The sequence below is a fragment of the Gouania willdenowi genome, chromosome 1 (assembly GCF_900634775.1).
Source record: "Gouania willdenowi chromosome 1, fGouWil2.1, whole genome shotgun sequence".
NCBI lineage: Eukaryota > Metazoa > Chordata > Actinopteri > Blenniiformes > Gobiesocidae > Gouania > Gouania willdenowi.
In genome coordinates this window covers 21,235,285-21,260,428 of record NC_041044.1, presented here as the reverse complement: position 1 = coordinate 21,260,428, position 25,144 = coordinate 21,235,285, and the positions used below count along the sequence as shown (strand labels likewise).

The window sequence follows — 25,144 nt, the reverse complement described above, 5'->3', positions numbered from 1 at the left end:
ACATACATACTGTTCTTTGCAAAGAAAGGATAAGAAATGGTCAAGAGTGTATATCAATGAATGCATATTTCAGGACTAAAGAGTGGGTTCCAGACCTGTTTTCTGTGGATTAAGAGCAAATAAAAAAGGTGTTGTGCTTGTGTGATTCCTCTAAATGTACGTTCTCCTAAGGTTTAAATTCTAGACAACAGTTTTGTCTTGACAGCAGATTCAAGGATAACTGTGTTTTAATTAGGCCCGAGCGCCACGAGCTGGCGAAGGGCCATTTTCTCTCACAGTGGAGCCTATGACATGACCAGGGACACTTGTGATTTCGTAGGCATGTCCCCGCGCTTTCCAAAAATGTACAGTTCATGGTACTCAAAAAGGGGGAAACATTGTGAATGCAGCACAGCAAAGGCGGTGCAATTTGGTCAAAGCAGTGCGGCGAAAGCGGCGCAGGAAAAGGCGATGCGGCAAAGGCAGCAAAGGTGGAGCGGAAAAGGCGGCGCGGCAAAAGCGGCGTGGCAAAGACATTCCTTCTGGTTTCTGGTCAAACTACACAGTTACTTAATTTAGAAAAACAAATATTATCTTTATCTATTTTAAGGAAATTTCTTTATTACATCTAGAATCAAGTCTCGAGAAGAATTAAAACAATTCCAAAATATTAGTGTTGTTTCATTATATAAAAACAGGGGTGCACTCAGTACTCTGACACATTTCATCTGAACCAGGTTGCTGGATTGGAGGTTCTTGTTCGGCGTTAGTGAAAATGACGATGTTTAGTTAAAAATGACTGACAAATCGAGCATCATTTGGCATTTTTATTAACTGATATTCGAGTGATTTTAAATAAGATGTCAAAAATGGTGACATAAGGATCTTAATGTAAAGCGCATGTGTCAAACTCAAGGAACGGGGGCCAAATCAGGCCCTTTAAGACCATCCAATTTCACCCACAGGAGAAAATTTAAAAATACAGAAAAAACATGAATTATGGTGTATATTCCCAAATAAATCAGTTGTCGCTCTCCCTGCCCGTCTAAAAACACAAATTCAATGAATCCACAATATTTGGAAGATCATAATTTTCCCACGCAGTTATCACATGATGGCAGTCATTTTGAATCTGAAACTGTTCAAAGAACTACATTTTCCTCAAATATGTGCACATAACCCCCCCAAAAAAATAAAAAATAAAAAATAAAAACAGTCACAAAATTAAAAACATTTAAAAGAGAAAATCCTGATATCTGTCACTTTTTGCTTGGATAAACATGTATAATGTATACGTTGAAGTGCAAACTTGGGAACATTAATGTTGAAATTGCTTGTTTTCACACCTAAAACCAGCGGCCCACTTAAGATCAAACTACTTAGTATTTGACCCTTGAACTAAAATGACTTTGACCCTTGATGTAAAGCAACAGGGTAAAGAGTTCAAATAATAATAAAGACTTTCAAATAGTCCCTTAGTTTATGGCCACAAATCCATCCAGCTAAAGTTACTTAATTAACTAATATGTTAATGTTTGATTACTCACATTGCTTTAGTAAATATATTAGTAGCAGGGGTGGACTGGCCATCTGGCATGGTGGGCATTGTCCTGGTAGGCCGTTGACCGTCGACGGCTACTTTTATTTTGACGAGGTAGTGGGGGCAGACATGGTAACAGATGGCCAAAAATGGTCCAAAAGTGGTAAAAATAAAAAAGAAAAGAGTGTATTAAGTGACTAAAATGGGTCAAAAGTCAAGAGTGGCCAAAAAAATGGGCAAATAAAGATGAACCAGGTGGTAAGTAGTGGCAAAGGGTAACTTTAATAGGTCAAATGTGGCAAATAGTGAAAAAGAGCAAAAAAGGTGGAACAAAAAGAGGCAAAATGTAGGGAAAAAAAATTGAATAAAGAATACAAATTTGATAAAAGTGTCAAATAAAACTTGCATAAATTGACAAAAATAAGGGGGAAAAGGGTTATTTGTTGGCAAAAGGTAGCTAAAGTTTGAGAAAGTGTCAGAACTTTTTAAAAGGGGTTAAATGGGTTAAAAAGTTCCCCCTTTTAAGGCTTTCTGGGGGAATATTAATTAAAACATAAAGAGCCACATGTTGAGCATCCCTGCTTCTACATGGTGTCTCTGATAATGTAATGGCTGGTATAGGCAGATAATGTAGGGCTGAAGCTTTGTCCCAGTCCATCCCTGACTAGTAGTGAACAGTGTGTAGTCACTAGTGTCAGTGCTGAGTCATCATAAGTACTGTGACACACAATCAGGTGTCAATCATTAGCTAAATTAGTGTTTACATGACTTTCACCTGTGGTCATGTGATAGCTGACAGGTGTGTGCAGTATATATAATGAATTGATTAGAATAGTTACCCTGGTGGATTCAAACCTCAGCATCTCTGGTTCAATAAACAGTGGAATATGATTGATTTTCAAAATAAAGTGACACGCTAATAGGAACAGGTGTTGGGAGCCTGGTAGATACCTTGGTAGTGCTGTATCAGGGCCTGCTGGACTGCAGAGTCCACCAGACCTTCTGGTAGGTCTCTGAGGAACTGCTTTAGGAGGCTGGCCACGGTGCAGGAGTCAGACTCATGGACGTCCACGTCCTCCCCGCTGTCCAGCCTCTGTCTCAGGGTCTCCACAGCACGGACGCTCCCGTTGACCCTGAACAGACCCTCCTGGTGCAGAGCTGGAGGAGAATGGAGGTTTCATCAGGAGATAAAGAGTGAACTTTGATTAAAAAAAAATTAAAAAAAAAAAAACAAGCTTCAAAGAACAACGTGAGTCGCCTGCTGTAAATTAAAGTTTAGGTTTCTAATACTGACATCTAGCGGTCAGAAGGTACAATTACAGACAGAATGAAGCAAAGTGAATTAAGTGCAGGCCTTGTTTTTATTCCATTGGGGTTAAAGCAGACTGCAGTTTCTCGACACGTGTATTAACAGTAGAAATTAAATGATAAAAATTACAACAAAGTATTCTTTATTATTGGTTATTTTAAACTTGTGCTTGCCTAAATCCCCACCTTTTGGAAACCTATATTATGGAACCATGACGTGAAGACAAATGGTTACATAATAAAAAATTTGCAGCAGTAAAGTGTATAATTGATCATAGAGTCATCTATTTCTACACTCCTTCTTAGGGATGTGACGATTCACTCAACTCCCGATACAATTCGATTTACGACACTGGGTTCACAATATGATTCTTTCACGATTTATTTTACAAAATGAGACTGTTGACAAATGATGACTGAAAAATATTCTTTTTTTTTTCTTCAAAAATAAAAATACTGCACTATTGTATTATTATCTCTCTCTTGTTTCTCCCTTTCCTCTCTGTGCTCCTCTTACCTTGGATTTCACATGTTCTTTCTTTCTCACCTCTTTCATTTTGTCTTGGGGAAGCCAAAACGCTTCCACACTTCTGATTTAAAACACGGTGGTACTTCCTGAATTTCAAATTTTAAATAGATAGCACCCTTTGCTGTAAAAAAAGAAGGAAAAAAAAAGTACTGCGATTCAATTTCAGAGTATTGATGTAAACCGTGACACCCTTGAATCGATTTTTGACTGCCTCACGATTAATCCCTAGTTCTTCTTCTTGATAATGCAAACTCTCATTGCAGTAGTATTGCATGAATACTATGATAGAGCTTTAGATGGAATAATTTAAAAAGACAATGTAATCTGACTTTTAATACAAAGCTTGGCAAATTTTACTTTTTAGACTCAACCCTGAAAAACGACTATGTTTTATAAATCTTTAAACAAATAAAATACATTTAAATATGTATAGATTTATCTTTATCTTTATCTTTTAGAGAATTTGCATGGAGGTACATAAGAGGCGATAAGGTGGTAAGCTACTATTGTAGCCACAGCTGCCCTGTGACAGACTGATGGCTGCCATAGTGGCATCTCTGACCAACACTAACACTCACACGCCACATTCATACGAAGCAATGTGGGTGAAGTGTCTTACCTAAGGACACACAACAATGACACATTCAGTGATTCTCAAACTGTTTAGGCTCAAGTTCCTCCTTTCTTTTATTTGTGAATCCAAATACCTCCTTTGTCTGACTACAACATTTTGCTCAGAATTCTAAGAAAAAACATCTATAGAGCATAATGATGGAATGAATGAGTGATAAAACACATTTTAAAGAATATAATTTGGTAAATAAGTAGAAAGAAACCATATTTAGCGCCTATTGAATAGAATTATTTTTATAGTTTTTATCATTCCAGTCATCTCTCTCCTAGTGTGGAACCAAGACTGACCCTTGTATTTTTAGTTCAGGTTCTGATGGAGATTATTTCCAACATCAGTATTATGATTATAGAACCCAATATTTTTAATCCTTCTATTTGTAAATTTTTCTCTCTCTCTCTCTCTCTCTCTCTCTCTCTCAAGTATTCCCTGCAGTGCATCACATGATACCAGCCACTATTGAGAAACACTGCACTAGAGCGACTGCTACCCCAATGTGGATCTAGGAATTCTCAGTGGTCTTACAAGACAATGAAAAGCAGGTATGGCCACACACATCTATCTATCTATCTATCTATCTGGAGGGTCTGTCATGTTTGAACAGTCAGTCATCTTGCTGTAACCCATGGTGGTGAAATGGTCTTTGATCTTGAAGCTCTTTTACTGACCATGCTTTCGGAGATGCTCCACCATCCTGCGCACCACCAGAGGTACTCCATCCTCCACCAGGCCCCGCTCCCTGAGGTCAAACAGGGACGCTCCAAACAGCCGGCTCTTCTGAGCTGCTGCTTTTCTGGGTCTCAGGATGGGTATCTGCACCATCTTCTTCATGTCCTCCTTCACCTGCACAGCTGTCTTATTGTGCTGCAGGAGGAGTAGAGAGCAGCAGTCAGCCTCACACACTACGGGCACAGCTGGCCCTCTCGGTAGACAAACACTGACACAGTCGTCCAGTAGGGAGGCTGAAAGCCCTCCATGGGCTAAAAGCTGCGTACTGGACGTGACTCCATGCATGTCAACCTCCTGCCGTGTGTGCATAGTCATGTTCATAGTGGTGTGATATGAGCTGTAAGGGGGGAAAAGGGGAGGGCTGTGCATGTGTTGCTATAGCACAACTATTAGGTTGCCAAGCAACACCTTAGTTTAGGGCCCTACAGGAGTGACAACACATGCCGCGCACAAGCACACACGTTCAACCATTTTGCATCTAAAGACTCATACCATGAACTAATGCCTGATTGTTGTGGTGAGTTAGACTATATAACAGAGACCCATGTAATTCTGTTTTTTGATCAACACGACATAGCAAGTGGTAATACAGGAAACGGCAGAGAGAATTGTGCACACATTTGTTCAAAGAAATCAGGAACTGCTTTTTTGACGTGCACAAGTGACACGATGATGTGAAGAATGAAGTTGTTTTGAGAATTTTAATTCTGATCCATGAATGTACCAAGAGACTTAGAAAAACTGTAAAACTATCCAATATCAGGTTGTTAAATGATGATATAATCTTTAAAACAATAAGGTAACACTTTACTTGAAGTTTTATACATGAGGTTGACATTACTCTGTCATTATCTGTCATTAGCATGAATAAAGTGTCATGAAGGCGGTCATTAAGCTGTGTCGTTCGACACCTTTGGAGCTATGTTGGCATTTTTTGGGTTAGGTAGAGGGATCTAGTGGGGTTAGATAGGGTTAGAATTGAGGATTAGGGTTTGGGGTTAAGGTAGGGGTGACCAGATTTACCTCCGGGACAGTCCCGGTTTTCAGAGTTGCATCCCGTGTCCCTGTCGATTTCCCCCCAAACCATTGATTGTCCCGGTTTTCCACAAGTTCTGTCCCGTTGGTCTCGTTTATTAAGAAATGGACGTCTGATGACGCTGACAGAAAACACCCTGAAAGCAGCAGCACATTGCTTAAAAACGTGATCTCTGTGGATTGTAACTGTCAATCACAGCAGTTGCCAGGGTAGCACTTGCAATATGAACCAATTAAAAAGCTCAAAAGTATGCCACGCGTCTGCAACTCGATGCTGATTGGTGCGACGGCATTGACCATAGTACTCATTCTTTGTTTTTTTTTACTGATGGGACACTTTAATTTTGGTTCAGCCATTACAATAATAAAATTCATCCAAAAGGAAGAAATAAGAAATGTAATTTAAGTGACTGTCCCAGTTGTAAGATGTGGTCATCCTATGTTAGGGTAACGAACAACACTTCATGACAACTTATTCATGCTAACGACAGGTGTTACGTCATAATAATGGCAGCGTAATGTCAGCCTTTATGTATCAAACTTAACTAAAGTGTTACCAACCAAAAAATTCATTAACTCTGTATCTAGTCGGTTTAAATCTTTGTCATTTAGTTGATTCAAACTAGATTATAACTGAAATAGTCCAAGTTGCATTTTAGTCAAATACACTGACACATACATTACTGAACACAAGCCGTGATCATATTAAACATAATAACAGACCAGAGTCAAATATGTGAGCTGCGTGCCAAACAACTTCATCAGAGATGGAATTCAGACCATGAAATCTTTTGGTCCAGCTCAGATATTTCCAAAAGAACATTCATGACTAATGAGGTCAATACCTAAATGGCTCGTGTTCAGAGACCCTTTACCACTTGTCACTTACTTTATGCCTTTTCTCACAGCTTGGAAATTGTTGTCGACCACTTGAAAAATGTGCAAAGTTTAATGTTTTCAGTGCAAAATGTATTTGAATTTATTAAGCATTGATTTTATTCATCCATCCTCTTAAAGACACAACTCAACACCCAAACAGTCAGAGCATGTCCTATGCTCGACCGTGGTAATCTACTGTACACGCTGCATCGACCGCCATTATTAAAGAGCCTGTTCTCCTTTCTGTTCAGTGCAATGTTGAAATTCGTCCTCCTTAATGTTTTAGGAATAACGTCATAGTGTCAAAGGAACTGAATGACACGTAACTAAAGCGCTAATGTGTCTGAATGAAATGCTATTATTACCATAGAATATCTAGTAGAGCGTAGATATATGAAGAGTAGTCCTGATGAGACAATAAAACAATGATTGGCTAAAAATCTTTCAAATGTAATGCCCACTATAAAGAGGTATTACATTTATTTGAAGGCTACAAGTTGTTATTAATGATTCTAAGGATATTTAAATACATGAATAACAAAGATTTAATCTTCAGCTTTAGATCGATCATCTAAAGTTCATGGCATTCATGTGATGGATCGCGTGTGAACAAGGATGAGTTGGACACCTTTCAAATTATTTATATATATATATATATATATGTAATAAAGAACACTAAAGCATGGTCTTGTATTCAAGATAGAATTGTTGGCATAATCTGACTGTACACAGATTGAAAGAAACAGATTGGGGCAAAGCAGCCAAAAAGGGGGTGAAAATGCACATTTAATCTGTTAATTTCCTTTTTATCTGGAAAGGGATTTAATTAACATTTGGCTTAATCTTTGTCTGCTGCAACAAACCAACATGTTTTTGTTATTGCACTCACTCACCTATAAACAAACATTTTTCCTTGTAAGACCTTTCAAAAGTCCTTGTCAATGGACACAAATGTTTGATTGTTAGTTTTGCACTGCTGTAAAAACTATCTGAAAAAAACATTATCCAGGCAAGATCCCTGGAAGTGCATTCCAAGCCCCTGAAGTCCCCAGGGAGGGGTTGACTGGTGCAGCCACAGTCAAACTGAATCCGCTATTCATTAAATGTTCAGAGCTCACCACTTCCAAACCCCCGACACAATAGCAAAGGAACTTTGAAATAATGATGCCACTGTTTTTCTCAATGCTTTTAGCTGTGTGAGAGCGTACAGGGCTGTGGATTTGATTTACGTACTCTGGGCACTGGGCATGTGCTACAGTATGGTCAGTAGACTAAAAGCCATCTCACAGATGGTCCTAAATGGCTAAGGAGAGCAGATCTGCACCACTGCAGATGGTCAGGCTATCTCATTAAGTCTGTAAAGCAAAGTAAAAACTGCTAATGGCAGTGGAAGAAATGATTCAAGCCTCTTTCATTTTGTTTTTAAATGAAGTTGGAAATGACTCATAAATATAAACACATGCAAATGTATGTGTATTAGATCAAATATTTTCGGGTGATTCAATTCTGTAGCATTTTTTATTCACTTCCCCTGTATTACCATTCAGCTAGTTTTGGTGTTGAAATTAATAAAGTAGATTTTAGCACAAAACATTATCTGCATGCAAAACACAAACTAATATGCACCTTATAGGCCTTAGACCCATTTTTTTTAATCATTAATGATTTTAATTTTTGAATAAATGCATCACAGAAATTACATTTTAATCTCATATACGTATATATTTTCTTTGACCTTTATTTAATTAGGATAGTCCCATTGATATTAAAATTCTCTTTTAGGTTTAGGGGATTTGCTCAAGGTCTCACAGTGACCTGATTGGGTGTAAGTGATTCACGACATATGAAGAAAATATATATAACAAGAAAAAATATTAAATTTGATAACAAAACATCTATTATTTTAGTTTAAAATTTTAAATATTATTATTATATGTTTACATTTGGATCTGAAGGTTTTATGGCTGAAAATGTCCTTATTTCAACAACAGGCCACAGCAGTTTAGAGCTTCCCAGGACAACAAAACAGCTTTATGTTGAACTACTGCTGCAGGTGTCAGTGTGTTAATCTGGTCTGAGTCACAGCAGACTGTGATATGCTGAATGGCACAGATGTCCCTTAATTCTGTCTTTGTATCCGGCCGCACGCTCCGCAGGTGCTCGTACGTACACACATTAAGCTCCTCTAAAACATGATGTGAAATTAACATTGTTATTGACAACTAACACCATCACAAAGCACCAGAAATTAAATGGGCAGGGATTCCAATAATCAGACGTTAAAAGAGAAAAGTTAGGGTTAATGTTTAACTAAAGACTTTGTGAAACGTGTCTTGTATGGACCATTAACAGCAAACAACCCTGATCAGAAATGATAACACTTCAAAGATTCATCCATCCATTTTCTGACCCGCTTGCTCATTTTTTCAGGGTCGTGGGGCGGTTTGAAGATGTGGAATATAAATCCAGACGTTTCAAAAGTCTTGAATCATGAGGTATTTTCATTGTGACTGATGTCTTTCACACTTGAATCATTTAATTTAGTGTTTATCAGCTGCTGTTTAGCCAGTAAAGCTGTTTTATGAGTTTCTTTCCTGGCCAAATGAAGATATAATGTATGTCTAATGTGATAGTTGCAATATGCTTGGATGAAAATATGATGTTTGCTGATAGAATCTACGTTTACATTGCTACACCGAAGCATATGTACTCATTTGTAAAGCTTATATATATATATATATATATATATATACTGTATATATACACATTTGTGTGTTTTTTACTACTTTGGTATCAAAAATCACTGTAAACTGAGATGATAAAACCATCCTTGTAATGATTGCTTTCTGTGCAGCATTTTAAATGCATGTGTCAAATTCAGATGTGATTGTTGAGTGAGATGGTGGCAGTGTGAGCTGTCACAGAGCCTGTGTGAATTACAGCAGGAGAAAATGAGAGGAAGCACATGCTGTTTGCACTAAATTACCTCTATTGTTTACAAGGAAAGTCTGTTGTTGTGTGGGTTTCACCTATAATCTCCCCTTCCCAGACTTTGGAATTATTTCCAGTTCTCACACAAAAATGAGAGTGCAGATATTTTTCTTAAACGACTTGTTTGTGTAAGAGAACCCATCGATTTCATGTACACACTTTTGAATGTGTCTGAAGGAAACAGCAAGCCCCAGCTTGTGCCTTCCAGCCCTCCCCCTCTTCCATGTGGGTGGTCATTGAAGCAACTGGTAGCAAAAGCTCCACAGGCATCACATGCAGCAGTTGTTCAGCTCACAGAAACTTCAGCTACACACAAGTGGTTGAAATGAAAATCACCAAAAACTAAACTGTAGAAGTGGTTTCATGTTTGTTTTCCATTTGGTCACCTTAGAGGAAGTGACGTAAGTGAGAATACATAGGTGGCACTCTGGAAAAGATGTAAATACATGTATGTACACTATGGTTTTATGGGGGAAAAAAACACGAAATGAGTGGTCTTTATAACACGTCATCCCATCCTAAGTTTAAAAATCATGTTTGTGTCCAGTTTTAAGGGTGGAGTTTGTCCTCTTTGAACCTTTTTTTTTTTTTGTTAAACGTGTATCCCAGCAGAACACTCCCATCATACATTCTTCATCCCTTAGTCACAAACTGAACATATTGTCTCTTGGCTTCTACTCACACAGATGGTCATCGCTCCAGCTCCCATTCTTCCAAAAGAAATGCCTGCACAGGCAAAGATGAAGTGTGAAAAAAAAGAATCCTGTTGCCTTCACTCCTCCTCTACCTCCTTACCCTGTCCCAGGACACACAGTCAGACTTTTCCCAGATCTGGGAATCTCCTCTAACAAAAAGTGAGCCATTCACTCCACAAACCACTACAGGATGACTTTCAGAGTGAGAGAAAGATCCTGAACACATTCCACCGGCAACCAATGTGCTGTCTGAGCCATGATCACAGATTAGTTCTTGTCTCTCTCTCTCTCTTTCTCCTTCTTCAGTCCCCTCTTCTCTCCTCCCAGGCTGAAATCTGAGCCATGCTCTCCCATTGGCTGAACACATTGGTCACGTGACAGAGGGGGTTTAAACCCAAAACTTTAAATGTGCCCTGGAGGTCTCCTCTGCTGCGTCTGCGTTTTATGTAAAATTTCATTTAAAACTAGTGTTTGCATCAATAATATCTTAGAATTAACATATTTTTGTTGTTTATGACCTCTGTGTATGTATGTATGTAATTTAATTAAACAGTTATTTGTCTTTTTGGTATTTTTTGTCTTGTTTTTTTGCCATTAAGAATGGTTTTGTTTGTCGTGATACAAAAACAAAATTAATGGAAACCAATTAAACTATACAACAAAGAATAGAATATTAAAACTTTTATTAAAATGTGTATTCTCTGCATAATACATAGATTACAAATATTTTTCTCTATGGATCCTGGGGGTTTTAGTATTCTTTCTAAGCTATCCAGGTTCCTCAATGCTAAAGCCTAAAAACCCGCTGTTGTATGTATATTTTTAAAGTGATGATTGTTAAGTTGAAGTAAATTAACATGTGCTTTGAATTGTATGTTATCATTGTTACCCCTAGAAACAGGCACCAGCACCCCGTCAACCTAAGAAGAAGAATTTGGCTTTAGATTCTTCTTTCATGAATAAATTTCTTGATGTTGTGGTCGATCCAGTCGTTGAAAGCAGATACACGCGTGAACACCGACGGCTTCTTGTCTCTGATGCATCCTTGAGGTCCAAAGCTGACAATGCCATGTACTTGCCATCTTGAGCTCGATAATGGGCCTGAGCAGGATAAAGGACCTCCAGAGTCACCCTGAAGGGAAGCAGAACAAATGGCTAACATTAGCTGGGATTCCATTACAGATTTCCGCAAAGTAAATGAAAAATTTCTAAATGTCGACAAAGTATAATTGCGCTTTGAACATGTTTCCATTGAACGTTGTTTTGGATAGGAGCCTAGTAACTCCTGTGAAAGCTCATCCTGTGAGACTTTGCACTCCAAACCTCCTTATAACACTCAGCATTCCTTTGTTGTTTCACGTCTAATGTGGCAGTAATAATATTTAGAAAGTGTCTATTTGTACGGTTGCCATACGGACATCCCTCGGTGCTATTGGTATGGTTACCAAAGTACACGTACGTAGTGTCTTAGGGTTAGGGTTAGGTTTAAGGTTAGGTTTAGGTTATAACCCTATATCGCAACACTTTTTAGGGTTAGGGTTAGAGTTAGGTTTAGGGTAAGGTTTAGTCTCAGTCACGCAACTTAAACTGACCAATGACTGACTTATCACATGACCTAAAATGGCCAAATAGGGGCGCTGTGTATGGATCCATCGAATGTCGGTATATTGATACGGCAACTGTACAGATAGCCACTACCTAATTTTTAAGTCCAATGCCAAGAAATGTCCCAATCTCCTCTTCATGTTTTCTCAGAGAGAAGTGGTCATGTGATCAAGGTACCTCATGTCATGTGACCATGTACGTCACGTTCCGTGACGTGTATTTGTGGAAAAAGTGTTTCCGTGACCCATTTGCGACACATTTCAATCTCAAAACGTCTGAAATTTCACCTCATGACGATGTAAAAACATTTTAGCAATATTTGAGTGTTTTTTCAAAATTCAAAAGTTTTTAGTACGCTATTTAGATTTTGCACATTTCCAAGGTTAATTATGTAACAGTTCTTTTATAGTGCTGAATTATGAAGCCCTCTATCATTGTTAACACAGTTTATTTTTGGCCTTTCATAGGTCTGTGTTTCTAATCCCTGCTCAGATGGTTGCTCATTATCTTGTTTGTACGTTTCTCTGTTGAGAGCACTTCCACTCGTTGGAGTGAACAAATGATGCCTCAGTGTCTGAACCAATTACCTCTGCAAACTGGGCAGCAACGAGTTATAGCCAAGGCTTAATGACTGCAAACAAAGCAGATGGTAGGCTGTTGCATAAGTGACAATCTATTCATGTCAGGGAATCATTCTTATGAAACATTTCAAAGTAGGGAACGGAACAGACAGACCATGTATTAGGATGGAGAATAGACAGCCATGTTGTTCTCTCTCACCTGGCAGGCTGATTTGAGTTCGTCTGGGGATCCGTAGCCTGCGCAGATCATTGACGGCCTGAGAGTGTCCCACCAGTAATTCGGCTTGCTGCATGTCTCGTACGTGATAATTGGAAGCGCTGCTTGATTTAGCTTCTCCGACACTTTAGGGAACAGGTTACCTATAATAAGAGAATAAAGAGTGTAATCATCAATAAAGGATCTCCCCTTTGTCAGATATTGTCAGTTATCTGGATCAGTGATCCTGATCATGGTACCAGGATCATTGACACTTTAAAGGCTTGGAAGAAATGTCTATCCCCACTATTAACCATACAGTAGGTCCAAATGTATGAGTACTTCCATTTTTAGGAAAAATCACAATGAAAGGCAAAATCTGGATGAAACTCAGTGGGGGTAATTAAGAAAGCAAAACTACATAACTGAGTCCAATTTTATAAAGATTGGTCAATTACGAACTGAGATATGAACTTTTGGCAATAGTGAGAGTTGGGGGTTTTATTATTTTTGAAAGTCATCCAGAATCAGTATATTGATCTGGATTCGCTCCAAATTTCATTGGAATCTTTCATAGCCTAAGGTCTGTCTTTGGATCAAATTTTGTCAAAGTTTGTTAAGTACTTTTGACGTAATCCATATGAAAGACAAACAAACAATTATGTGAAAATATCTCATTGAACATGAAAACTATAGAATACAGTGATTATACAACTACAGTATATGTCTGGTAAAGACAAAGCATTAAAATGTTCAAAGAACAGTGGCCTCCTCTACCTTTCTCATCTCCCCAGCCAGTGACAAAGCACGGATACCCAGAAGGCATTTCTATGCCTGCTATGGGCAGACAGATGGGGCTAATCTCCCTCGTCATGTTGACCTTCTCCGTCAAATGCACCAGGGCGATATCATTGGTAATGTCTGTTTTATCCTGCTCATAGACAAAACCCTCGTGACGGATGATGCCGTCCACCTGGTAGCATCTCTCTGCTGATGGGACGTCCATGGAGGAGTTCATGTGATGTTTACCCAGACACATGCGCCAGAAGGAGGGTCTGTTCAGTGGTCTAAAGGGTAGGAGAAAGTTAGAAGGAACATCCATCCAGGCAGCAATTAATTTCACTTGTTGTGGATCAATATCAAATATGAGTCAGAACAAACCAATGACAGGGGATCTTTCCTAGCTGAATATTTGGATTCTATTACCTCTAAACCAGTGGGTTCAAACCTTTTTTTTTTTGGTGTTGTGTGCCTTGAGCTTTGGTAAGAAGATTATTCATCTATGCATCAGTAGGCTCCCTGAATCCTCTACTGCAGGGGTGTCAAATCATCTTAGCTGAAGAGCCACATACAACCCAGTTTGATCTTAAGTTGACCTGACCAGAAAAATCCATGTCTTTGTGATGGAAAAATGCCCAAAAACAATTTTCATGTGTAAGAAATATTGCAAGTCACTCATAAATTCCTTGAATTTAACTATATTTCTCAAAATTTGCAACGTAATTTGCCAGAATACTATTGGAAAATGAACAATAATTTTGTGTTTTGATATTACAGCAAACATTGTGGTGCTGTAAGTTTGATTTAACTTGGGAATTGTGAGGGAGTGAGATATCTACAACTTGTAGACATGTTTTTGCTGTAATTATTTACTTTGAACAAAATATTCCCATTTTTTAAATTAATGCTAAGATTGGTAATTTTTCTAAATGCTAAACATTTATATTTTTTAGCCCTCACTGTGATAACAGTTGCCCACTCCAACCTCTATAGTCCACGGTGCACTTTCTGAACCTCTTCATTTATTTATGTTGTTTAAATGTTTAGGAAACGCTGATCTTTCTTTTCATAGGCTTGCCTCAAACTGTGGTTATTAATTGCGGATCATACTTTGTGATGAATTTATTTTTGGACCTCTGAACACAAATCCTATTGTTCTGTAATGTTTAATTTGCATTACATGACACACGCTCTAAATGGACCACTTTTTGTAAACTAGAATGTCATGTTCACTGCATTCTATCTCTGTCTGAAACTGTAATACTTAAATCTTACACCATGAAGCAGTGAGCAGCCGTTAAGATCCATTCTTCATGAATTAAAGATCCTCCACAGCCATGCATGTAAGGAATGGGTAGAATCGGTGTAGCCTGGGAAACAGAGTTGATCAAAGTAAATGTTTTTTTTTTGTTTTTGTTTTTTTTAACTATTCAGTAGAATAGAAAAAAATAATGAAAATGTGTTTGCTACAACATTTATACTACATTTTTACACTTGACACCCCATAGTTTTGTGGGTTGCTGGTCATATTCAGTGTCATGATCATTTCTAAGTAAAAGTAAACATTATAAAACCCCATATTTTAAATGATTTTACGAGTTTCCCTATCTCTCTGTCTAACGTACAACCTGTAGTGCCATCGCGTACCCCCATTTGAGAAACCCTGCTTTAAATCACTGCTTGGTGTGTCTATGACAAACCTGCATTTTTCAGTCTTATACTAGCATGTGCCAAAAGAACATGTGAGACCTTATTGATTTTTGTTTTACTAAATGCAAACAAGTAACTGAAGTCTCAACTGCACCAGCCTAAAATAAAAATAAATCTACAAATGAGCTCAAATGAGCTTTTAAGAAAAGAATAGAGGCCTACCAGTCAGTCAGTCATTGTTGGTGTTACGTGAGCTTTTTACCATTCTTTCCTTTAAAATAGACAAAACATTTTCAGAATGAACACATCACTGCACCTGCATTGACACTTGCCAGGGCCAGGAGTGTGGTGTTGCTTCTTCTCCATTAACCACTCTTGTAATGGTTATGTTGGGCTTCACAGCCGGCCTGCCACACGTTTCTGGCCAGTCTGAGAGGAGAAAGCATGACGTATATATTTGAACTTGAATTTATTTCGGCAGTCGTCAGAAAAACAAAAACAGAACAAACAACACTCAATTGTCTAACTCCTCAGCCGAACAGGTGTAGGTTGAAGCAAAAGCTTATACACACCTAGCCCATCATAAAAAACAAAACAAGGCTCTCTAGATAATGTCAATAAAATAAAATAAATTAAAAATATACTATTTTTACAATACACATTCAATATATACTATACACGGGGGTGAAAGTAATGGATTACAAGTACTCAGTCTCACGTTACTGTAATTGAGTTGCTTTTATGGGTACTTGTACATTTGTACATTTTTAAATCAATTTTACTTGTACTTAAGTCCGTTTTAAAAGAAGTAAAGTCGTTTGCTACATTTTTACACCCAACTCTTACTGAGTAAATTATTATTTTTTTTCAAAATGATCAGTGGACATTGTGAAACAACAAAAAAAATTAAATGACCACAACTATCAAATGCATCACATCATAGCCGACCTATCAGATTAAGCGTAATGTATGGCACCAAAACAGCATTGGATGCAGGTTATTATTCTCAGTTTCAGAGTTCATAAGTGTAGCTATACTTAGAGCCTGAGGATTTTTAATGTTTTGAATTCAATTGATTTGTGTTATTTAATTTAAAAAAGAATTGTCCAGTATCTCATCTCTTCCTTTTTAAGTTTATACATGAGATGTTTACTGTATGCAAGGGAACCGTGGCAAGATTTATAACCAAAAAAAAAATGTGTGGGGTGAAAGTAACTAGTAACTAACTTTGAGTACTAATTCAACCACTTTTTACTTGTACTTGAGTATTTTATGTATGACTTACTTGTACTTGAGTACATTTTCAATCAAGTAACAGTATTAGCATATATATCAGTACTCATTACACCTCTAACTATACACAAGTTTTGTATATACAGTTTATACATGCACATAAAACATATATAAAACACACGTACGCACATATACATACAAAGACATGAATGTGTATACATAATATTAATAATATACTATTTAAATGTCATCAATTACATTTTAAATGCAAAATATAATGTGGCAATATTTTAATTAATACTATTCTCTATCACAATATATACATTTTCTTATGTTTATTAATTAATCATATATTTTATACCATTATATACATAGTAGATATTATTGCTATTATTTACACAGGGGTGTAAAATCAAGGTCTGCTTTGTGTCTGCACTCACTGATAGTGATGTTGTCCCATGGGTTTGGAGGTGGTGGAGGTAAAGTTGGAGGATCACTACCATCAATGGTCCAGTAACCACGGAAACCTTTCTGCTGATTGGCACCGTTACTGAAGAAGCGGATGGCTACTGCATCCCACACGATCCAAGAAGTTGGAGGACCAAAGCCACAGTATCGTCCTGTGACCCAAACAGAACAAACATCTCAACTTGTTTAAGATGGGCAAACTTTTTAATGTGAAAAATACAAACCCATTGCTGTCATGTTTTGTCCAACCAAGATATCAACATAGTCAACACACTGTTCAAGCATATCCACAGCTTGTAGTTCAAAGTGAGTAAAAACTATAGAAATTTGTTTTCGAGGAGCATTGATACGCCATGTGCACACAGTCTGGGCTGGATAATCATTGGGCCAGTTCGGAGAGGAGAATTCCCCCACGGTACTGTTGAATATTCCTCCACAGGCAGCTGGAACAAAGCAAGACAATAGACACGCATGTGGAGAAAATAAATGAAATGTCATATTTAGAGGATACTTTTTGTGTTTATCACTCATCCTACCCTCTGATGGATCTATGGCCCTCCAAGTGGCAGAGAAACCTGTATCCACCACTTTGTCATTTGAGATGAAGTTCAAATAAAGCTTATTTCCATCACTCACTACGTCATTAGGGCGCGTGTGGCTGCAGAAAGTGCCTGAGAAAAAAAGTGGACAAGTCTTATTCTGAGTGTTCTGTCACTGTTTCAATACCCTGAGTTTTTTTTTTTCTAAGGGGTTCACTCTATCTAATCTTAGTGTGTTTGTGATACTGACACACGTGTGAAGGATTTAGGGCTGAAAACAACGACCACTTAATCAGAACAGGAAACGGAAGAATGTTCATTTTGTCCACAAAACTTTTTCCATTGACTACTTTTTCACTTGACTAGAACTCCACTGAGACTAACTGCTGTAAAGGCATCATTTCAGCTGTCCTTTAGACCCACAACAGTTGCTCTGCATTGATGAAGTCCACGCTGAGACGGGAATGTATAAAAAAAAACAACATATTTAATAAAGAAAAGAGCAAAAGATAAATACAACAACCCTCTTCCACAGGAGGTGAGGCGTTGAACCCTGAAAGATTAAAACAATTTGTTTTATAGCCGATGAAGAGGAAGGGGAGGGAGGGTGAAGGGAGGAAGGAATTTGATGGAAAATGACTGCTACTTCAGAGCTCTGCTTATCAGAGCTTTGTTGAGACCTTGAGCAGAGACTGGTTTTTGCTGGCACTGTGAATACAGCACAATCTGTCTGTACTGCGCGTAATCTAACAAGACTCAGCAAAGGCAAGGCAAGGCAAGGCAAATTTATTTGTATAGCGCATTTCATACTCAAGGCAACTCAATGTGCTTTACATGATAAAACATTCAATTGTTTAAAATCAATAAGAACATTTAAAATCATCAGTAAAATCAATTAAAATCATCAGTCAACACCCCAAGTTCCCCTGTTCAAAAGTACAACAAATAATGCAGTCATCGTGTATAAACACATGAAAAATTGTACACATGAACACACATTTGATGATATGATGATTAATATAATAATTGTTGTAACAGTAGGCACAAAGACAGAATGACTATAACCATAATGTATTTGTTCATATAAGCTATAGAAAAAAAGGATGTTTAAAGAATAATTCCTGCTCTTCTTACTCTGTTCTTGACTTATTGTCACCTAATTTCTTTAATCACTGCTCTGGTACTTGTAAGATTTTTGACTATTGTTTTATTGTAAATTTGTTCATACATTGTCATTTAGATGACAGACATACTGTATTTAGAGTATGCAGCTGTTTGAATATTATTATTATTATTATTTTTTATCAATGCATGGCAGTCCTGAGAACAAATTTCATTTATGTGAATAATGAGAAAAAATAGAAATTTGCTGTCAAAATAGCATTAAGACAGGCTCTAGTGATGTGATTGGCTAACATAAGGTTTTATTTTCAGTTGTACCTAAAAGATTAAAAACAGTTTTGGCTTTATTTACCAAAGTAGTGATGTTGGTTACTGGCTTAATTAAATTGTGTGTGCGAGAGATTAGGCTCCCTTTTGTTTCCCCTCATCTAATTATCTTCCTTCACTATTTAAAGGATTGTTGTCATTTGAAAGTCTTCCCCTGACTGGTTTGTCTTTGTTCTTCTATAGCAGTCAGTCAATTAAGTGTGTAAGTCAGCTGAGTCGGCAGTATTTGGGTTTGTGCTTTATTGCCTTTTTTTGTATTTTTTTGGTTTTTGCTAAATGAATTCACTGCCTCCTCATTTCTACATCTGGCTCCTTCTCACCACATCGTAACAGAGTTCAACTGTGTCATTCTTGTGACTTTGTTCGACTCTAATTTAGATCGATTTCAAATGATCTTCAAGACTCCAACGATATAAGGTCTTAGTTCACCATTGCGTGTTTACAATGACAGATTGTTGTTTCATGCAGGGAGAGCTTTCCTAACATTTTACAAGTTCTCTAATTAGTTGTCAGCAGGGCAACAAATAAAACTCGTATTTATATTCATTCACATACCCAAATGTCCATTTCTGTCTGCGGCATTGACTTGGTCATACTCGCACGTCTCACTCTCCGTATCCTCCAGGGAAAAATTGTGAAAATGGAGATGGACCAGTTTTCCCTCAGGGACCTGGATATTCCACAGGCAGCGGGCATTGTTGCTGTAGCTGCCAGGGTACCCCATGGAGGACACGGTACCACCTGTGCCACTCAACTCCTTCAGTCCCCCACAGCCAGATGCTACACAGTGAGGACAAATGGTGAGGAGCTGCAAAGCAAAGCTCTCTGAAATACTCTTGTGTTTAGTTTGTGAGTGAAAAGCATTTTTTTTTAATTGGGGGGGGGTCATACTGTGCTCCTTGTAGATATTCCTGCGGATGACATTTGTAATCCAGGGAAGGTAGGCAGAGGTGCGGGTGAACACAGAGGGTTTCTTATTCATGATGCAACCAATGGGGACAAAACTAGTTATTCCATGAACTTCCCATGGACTATCAGGTGTATCCTGGCAAACAAGTGGTCCTCCTGAATCTCCCTGTTCCAGACAGACATCAATAATAAAACATGTGAATTTTAAAGTGGGCTGAGCTTTATAATTGAATAGTACCTTCATATACACAATTCTGCCCAAAGTATAAAGGCAGTGGCTATCCATACGGTTGCCATATCAATATATTGACATTCTACCCATACGCAGCTGCCCTATTTTGTCAGTTTAGGTCACATAATAGGTCAGTCATTGGTCAGTTTAGGTTACGTGACCAAGACTAAACCTTAACCTCACCCTAACTCTAACCCTAAAAATTGTTGCGATATTGGGTTATAACCTAACCCTAACCCTAAACCTAATCCTAACCCTAATGCTAAAACGTTATGTTCGTGTACTTCGGTAACCGTACCAATAGTACCGGGGGTTGTCCGTACGACAACCGTACAAATAGACACTTTCAAGTATCTAATATAGGCAGTGGCTATCCGTACGCTTGCCGTATCAATATGCAGACATTCTATCCATACGCAGCGCCCCTATTTGGTCAGTTTAGGTCACGTGATAGGTCAGTCATTGGTCAGTTTAGGTTACATGACTAAGACTAAACCTTACCCTTAACTCTAACCCTAACCCTAAAAATTGTTGCGATATTGGGTTATAACCTAACCCTAACCCTAAACCTATTCCTAAACCTAACCCTGTCCCTAACCCTAAAACTCTACGTACTTGAACTTGGGTAACTGTACCAATAGCACCGGGGGTCGTCCGTACGGCAACCGTACAAATAGACACTTTCAAGTATGAAACAGTAAAATATAGGCAGTGGCTATCCGTACGCTTGCCATATCAATATACCGACCTATTTGGTCTAGGTCAGTTATTGGTCAGTTTAGGTTGCATAATCCTAACCCTAACTCTAAGACGCTAAGTACTTGTACTTTGGTAACCGTACAAATAGACACTTTCTAAAATATATTTGAATAAAAAAGTTTCCATTAATGAATGTAATTGATTCAGTGACACAATCAAAAGTAAATATACAATACAAATAATACATTAACACTATACACAATAAATATATGACAACATTAATCAAATCAAAAATAAATAAAAGATCATTTATGTACTAAAATATAAATCTTTACAAATGAATACAAAATCTATTAAATAAATAGAAATAAATGAAAATAACACATTTAAAAAAGACAAATTAACAGGCTTTTACTTTAACATTTAATGAAATTATCAATGAAGAAATGGATTTGATCAATCAAAAGTATACTCCATTATGAAACAAGATTGATTGTAACAATTAAGCTATGCGGAATAAAACAAAATTAAAATATAGAAATAAATGAACAAATGTAGTAGGAAATTAAAAAAAAACAACATGATGAAGTAGTAAAGAAACACAGAAAACCCTTATTTCTCTCTCAATATACTCCCAATATAATAACAGAAAATGTTTTTTTAATTCAAATTTTATCATTTTATTTTATCTATACAATTACTGATACTTTTTTTTCCTTTTTATAGCAATTTAACAGACAAAAAAATATATCAATCACTCTGTATATGAGATATATGATGGACATACGGAAAATACTTAATTAAGATTAATAAAAAAAAAAAGTTGTAAATATGGTTTTTAAAAAACTACTAAGAAAAAGCTAAATAATAAGGATGACCAATTTAGTAAGTAAGTTTTTCTACCTGACAGACAGACTGGAGCTCATCAGGGAAATTATAACCACAGCATATCATGGAGGGTTTGACCATGAACGACCAGTAATCCACCCTCTTACATGTGTTATAAGGCACAACAGGCAGAGCCACCTGATTAAGAGCCTCTGAAGGTTTGGCATTTAGTGAATCACCTGAAAAAAAAAACACAAACACAGGGATCATGTGCCCTTTTAGGCCAGCAGAGGGCGTGCAATACTTGTGACAATACTGTCTATATGGTCAATTATAATTGTAATTGCATAATTGAAAATTAATTACAATTACGACATAATCAAAATTGTAATTTAAATAATCTGCTGCTGTTGTAATCGTAATTAAATTGTAACTAACTCTATGTACAGTTCTACACATATGTAGCTAATAATTATTAAAAAATGTTTCATATCAAAGCTTTCCCACATTTACCATTAAAAAAAAATTAAATCGAGGGGTATGTTGACACAAAAAAGGCTCTGACTCCCACAACAAAATTTATAACCTATATTTTCATTGATCAGATTTCAGGAAGCCTTAAAAAAGTAACAAAGAGATAGAGGAAAGAAATGAGATGATATATATTTGTTTTTAGTGTATTTTACAGCTGATTTAGAACCCGTTATCATAAGTGATGCTAACAGAAAGCTAACACACGAGGAAGAGTAACTTTTATTAGGTTATTTATTTCAGGCACAGTAATTGTGATTAATTGTAATTGACTTTCTGAGGACAAAAAATAATTGTAATTATTTGATTTATTTGTAATTGGAAAAAATGCCGGTCACTGTAATCATAATTGAGTTGTAACTGAACATGGGTAATTGAAAATGTAATTGTAACTGACCCCAACCCTGATGTCAACACTTAAAGCTGATATCCGAAGTTTCTGAGAAATCTGTTTATGTATCATTCTTTTGAAATGCAAAAAAATACCTAACTAGTCTTTTACTATGGTCCTACTGGTGGTGGTCATTTATATACATTAATGTATATAAGTCCCTCCATCGTCCTATAGACCCCTATACAAATGGAAACGATCACAGAGTGCACCCAGCCAATAGGCTTCGACTTCCTGTTTATGAGACTGTCAATCAAAGTGAATGTGGAACTTTGCACGGAAACAACAGCAAACAGGTAAATATGATTTTGGCTCTTACCTGACCCATAGACCTACTGTATAACAATGGTATCCAATGCGACCTTGTTATGTTGTTATGTTCCGCAATGCACGTGCAGAAAAGTAGGGGCGTGGCTTCTGGTAGATTGGGAGAGGCAGTGCGAGGATGTGAGGCTGTTTAGGGCGGGACATTGAGACATTTCTCAGAAACTCCGGATATCAACTTTAAGCTTTATCTGACTGAGAACAATACTATGTGTTTTACTAATGTGATATCCATCACAAGACTGTTAGATGCATGTTTGTAGGACATGTACGGTGGAAAAGAGAATGAAGCACAAGCAGCACCATTTTCATCCCCCCAGCCTGTGCATAGCACTTCTTGCCCCAGGAAGCACCTCCTCCTTAGAAGGAAGGCAGGCGAAGGATATCGCCTCACTGGGTGTCACTTCATGGCTGAGCCTGACCAGGGCAATGTCAAACTCAAATGAGAGCACAGTGGGATAGTTGAAGCCCTCGTGAAGGTAGATATCAGACCACTCCAAAGCACTGTTCACTGGACTCTGTGTCGTCAGGTTGTGTTTGCCCAGACACATCCTCCAACGGTGCAGCTCATCAGCATATCTGGGGATCATATCAGCTCAATCAATAAATATATACAGTACTGATGTATCAGCTTGCAATGCATTGCAGTAACCCCATAGTTTAATGCAGCTACATCCCATTTAGAGACTCTCCTACAATAGTTCTTGTTAAAGGACAAAGGAGATCATTAGCAAAGTCACTGAGGCATCTCTAACAAGACATTTCTCTCACACTAGAAAAAAAATGGAGGTAAAGGCACAAACTTGCTCCATTGCCTTTTGACGTTATGTGAATAACATGCAAACCTTTACTGCAAACCATTGCTTGTAAAAGTGTAGACGTAGTTTTCTTTTACCTTCCGAAGCAGTGAGCTACAGTCAACACCCAGTTCTTATGAATCAGAGTACCACCACAAATGTGGGAGAACTTGGGTTTTTGTTCACTGGATGGCCAGACCTGGAAGCATTCAAACACCAGCAAAAACTTATTAGGGTATCAATATCATCAATCATGTGAATTGGTGAGGTGACAAAAATACTCTGACAACATATCTCTACCCACACTTCTGTACTTATAATAAGGAATAATTTAACTTCTATTTTACCTCAGTAGCATTAAAATTGGGGGACAGTTTGCCACACTACATGGAGAGATTCCTAATCTATTAAATGGTTCAATTAATGCTACTATCTATTACACTTTAGGCTACCAACTAAACAGGGTAAAATCATTACCAGATCTAAAGTTAGAGAGCAAGAACACATGCTAGATTATGGTTTGTTTTTTATTCATTGTTTTTTTACCAAACAATCAAGATAGGTCAAATCCATTCTCCTCCGACTCAGCTTTGGAGCCCCTCGTCACTAAAGGGGCAAAAAATAGCAAAATATGGATGTAAACTAAGTGTTAATTTTGTCATAGGTCTAGTTTTTTTTGGACTACATTTTTTTTTTTTTAAAGTGGCAATAATAAGGCTATGACTAATTAAACAAATACATGAATGAAAGCTACATCAAAATATACTGATATTTGTTTACTACTGGTGATAAATCAAAACTATATAAATCCAATCAAATCTACTTTTATTGCATGGAAGGCGGGACAAGCGGTTAAGTGAGCCAATAGGAAGTAAGCTAAACTTGACTATAACTGAAAATAGTCCTGATGACTACATTTTGACTAAAACATAAGCATTTTAGTCAAGGACTATGACTAAAACTAAATAATTTTTTTCAGTCAAATGTAACACTGGTGCAACTGTACTTTTACTTGTTTCAGTACTTTGTATTCATTATTTACATTAGATAATAAGATCCTCACCTGCATGGACACTTGCCATGGCCAGGAGTGTGGAGTGGCTTCTTCTCCATTCACAATACGTGATGTAACCGCTGGATGGATTGCTGGTTGCCCACATGGGCGGGGCCAATCTGGAACAGATTTATTTGTATGTATATTTATATAGAAAATAACATATTTGCTCCTGTGCTGCTGCAATGTGGCTTTGAATCTCTGATTGTGGTTTGAACAATTTATTCAGTTTAGCGCTACACAGGTGGACTCTTCTACCTGCAGTATCCCATGGTTTTAGCTGGGGGAGTCAGTATTCATCTCTCCCTTTTATCATTCCACACAGAGCATAGATTGGAAAAAAGCCTATAGCAGCAAAGTCCAACCATAAAACTCAATTTTAGCAATTGATTTGACATAGGCCTGGGCCACCTGGGGCTCATTGGTGGGTGAAGGATGGAAATCTGTTGACAACTAGCCAGGAAGGGAAGTGAAGCACAGGTCACATCACACTAGGCTCTGGGCAAACCAAATCATCTTGCCTTAGTGTGCGTCTTGGGATACAGCAGTGAAAGTGTGAAGC

At 37.5% G+C, this 25,144-nt stretch overlaps 2 protein-coding genes and 1 long non-coding RNA gene across 4 annotated transcripts in view; 1 reads left to right on the top strand and 2 right to left on the bottom strand.

Moving 5' to 3' along the window:
* The window catches only part of fam13a (family with sequence similarity 13 member A), a 65,564-nt gene extending 55,138 nt beyond the window's left edge, over positions 1–10,426 (bottom strand). For both annotated transcript variants that reach the window (XM_028446706.1, XM_028446793.1), the window contains exons 1-3: positions 10,304–10,426; positions 4,656–4,851; positions 2,471–2,677 (exon numbers count right to left, since the gene is read on the bottom strand). In XM_028446706.1, the coding sequence (XP_028302507.1) occupies positions 2,471–2,677; positions 4,656–4,851; positions 10,304–10,330 (430 nt within the window). In that variant the 5' untranslated portion in view covers positions 10,331–10,426. The remainder of the gene's footprint in view (positions 1–2,470; positions 2,678–4,655; positions 4,852–10,303) is intronic.
* On the top strand, positions 4,444–10,547 carry LOC114463360 (uncharacterized). Its single transcript, XR_003674089.1, has 3 exons — positions 4,444–4,529; positions 9,061–9,125; positions 10,308–10,547. It is a non-coding gene; the product is annotated as an uncharacterized LOC114463360 (long non-coding RNA).
* A 437-nt stretch (positions 10,548–10,984) lies between these two features.
* Positions 10,985–25,144, bottom strand: part of LOC114463183 (ovochymase-2) — a 31,847-nt gene continuing 17,687 nt past the window's right edge. Inside the window, 15 exon segments of the mRNA XM_028446573.1 lie at positions 10,985–11,448; positions 12,702–12,862; positions 13,476–13,765; positions 14,754–14,848; positions 15,445–15,557; positions 16,802–16,981; positions 17,054–17,272; positions 17,366–17,500; positions 19,373–19,597; positions 19,709–19,892; positions 21,561–21,724; positions 23,035–23,060; positions 23,062–23,310; positions 23,627–23,727; positions 24,592–24,701. Of these exon segments, the coding sequence (XP_028302374.1) occupies positions 11,257–11,448; positions 12,702–12,862; positions 13,476–13,765; positions 14,754–14,848; positions 15,445–15,557; positions 16,802–16,981; positions 17,054–17,272; positions 17,366–17,500; positions 19,373–19,597; positions 19,709–19,892; positions 21,561–21,724; positions 23,035–23,060; positions 23,062–23,310; positions 23,627–23,727; positions 24,592–24,701 (2,444 nt within the window). The 3' untranslated portion in view covers positions 10,985–11,256.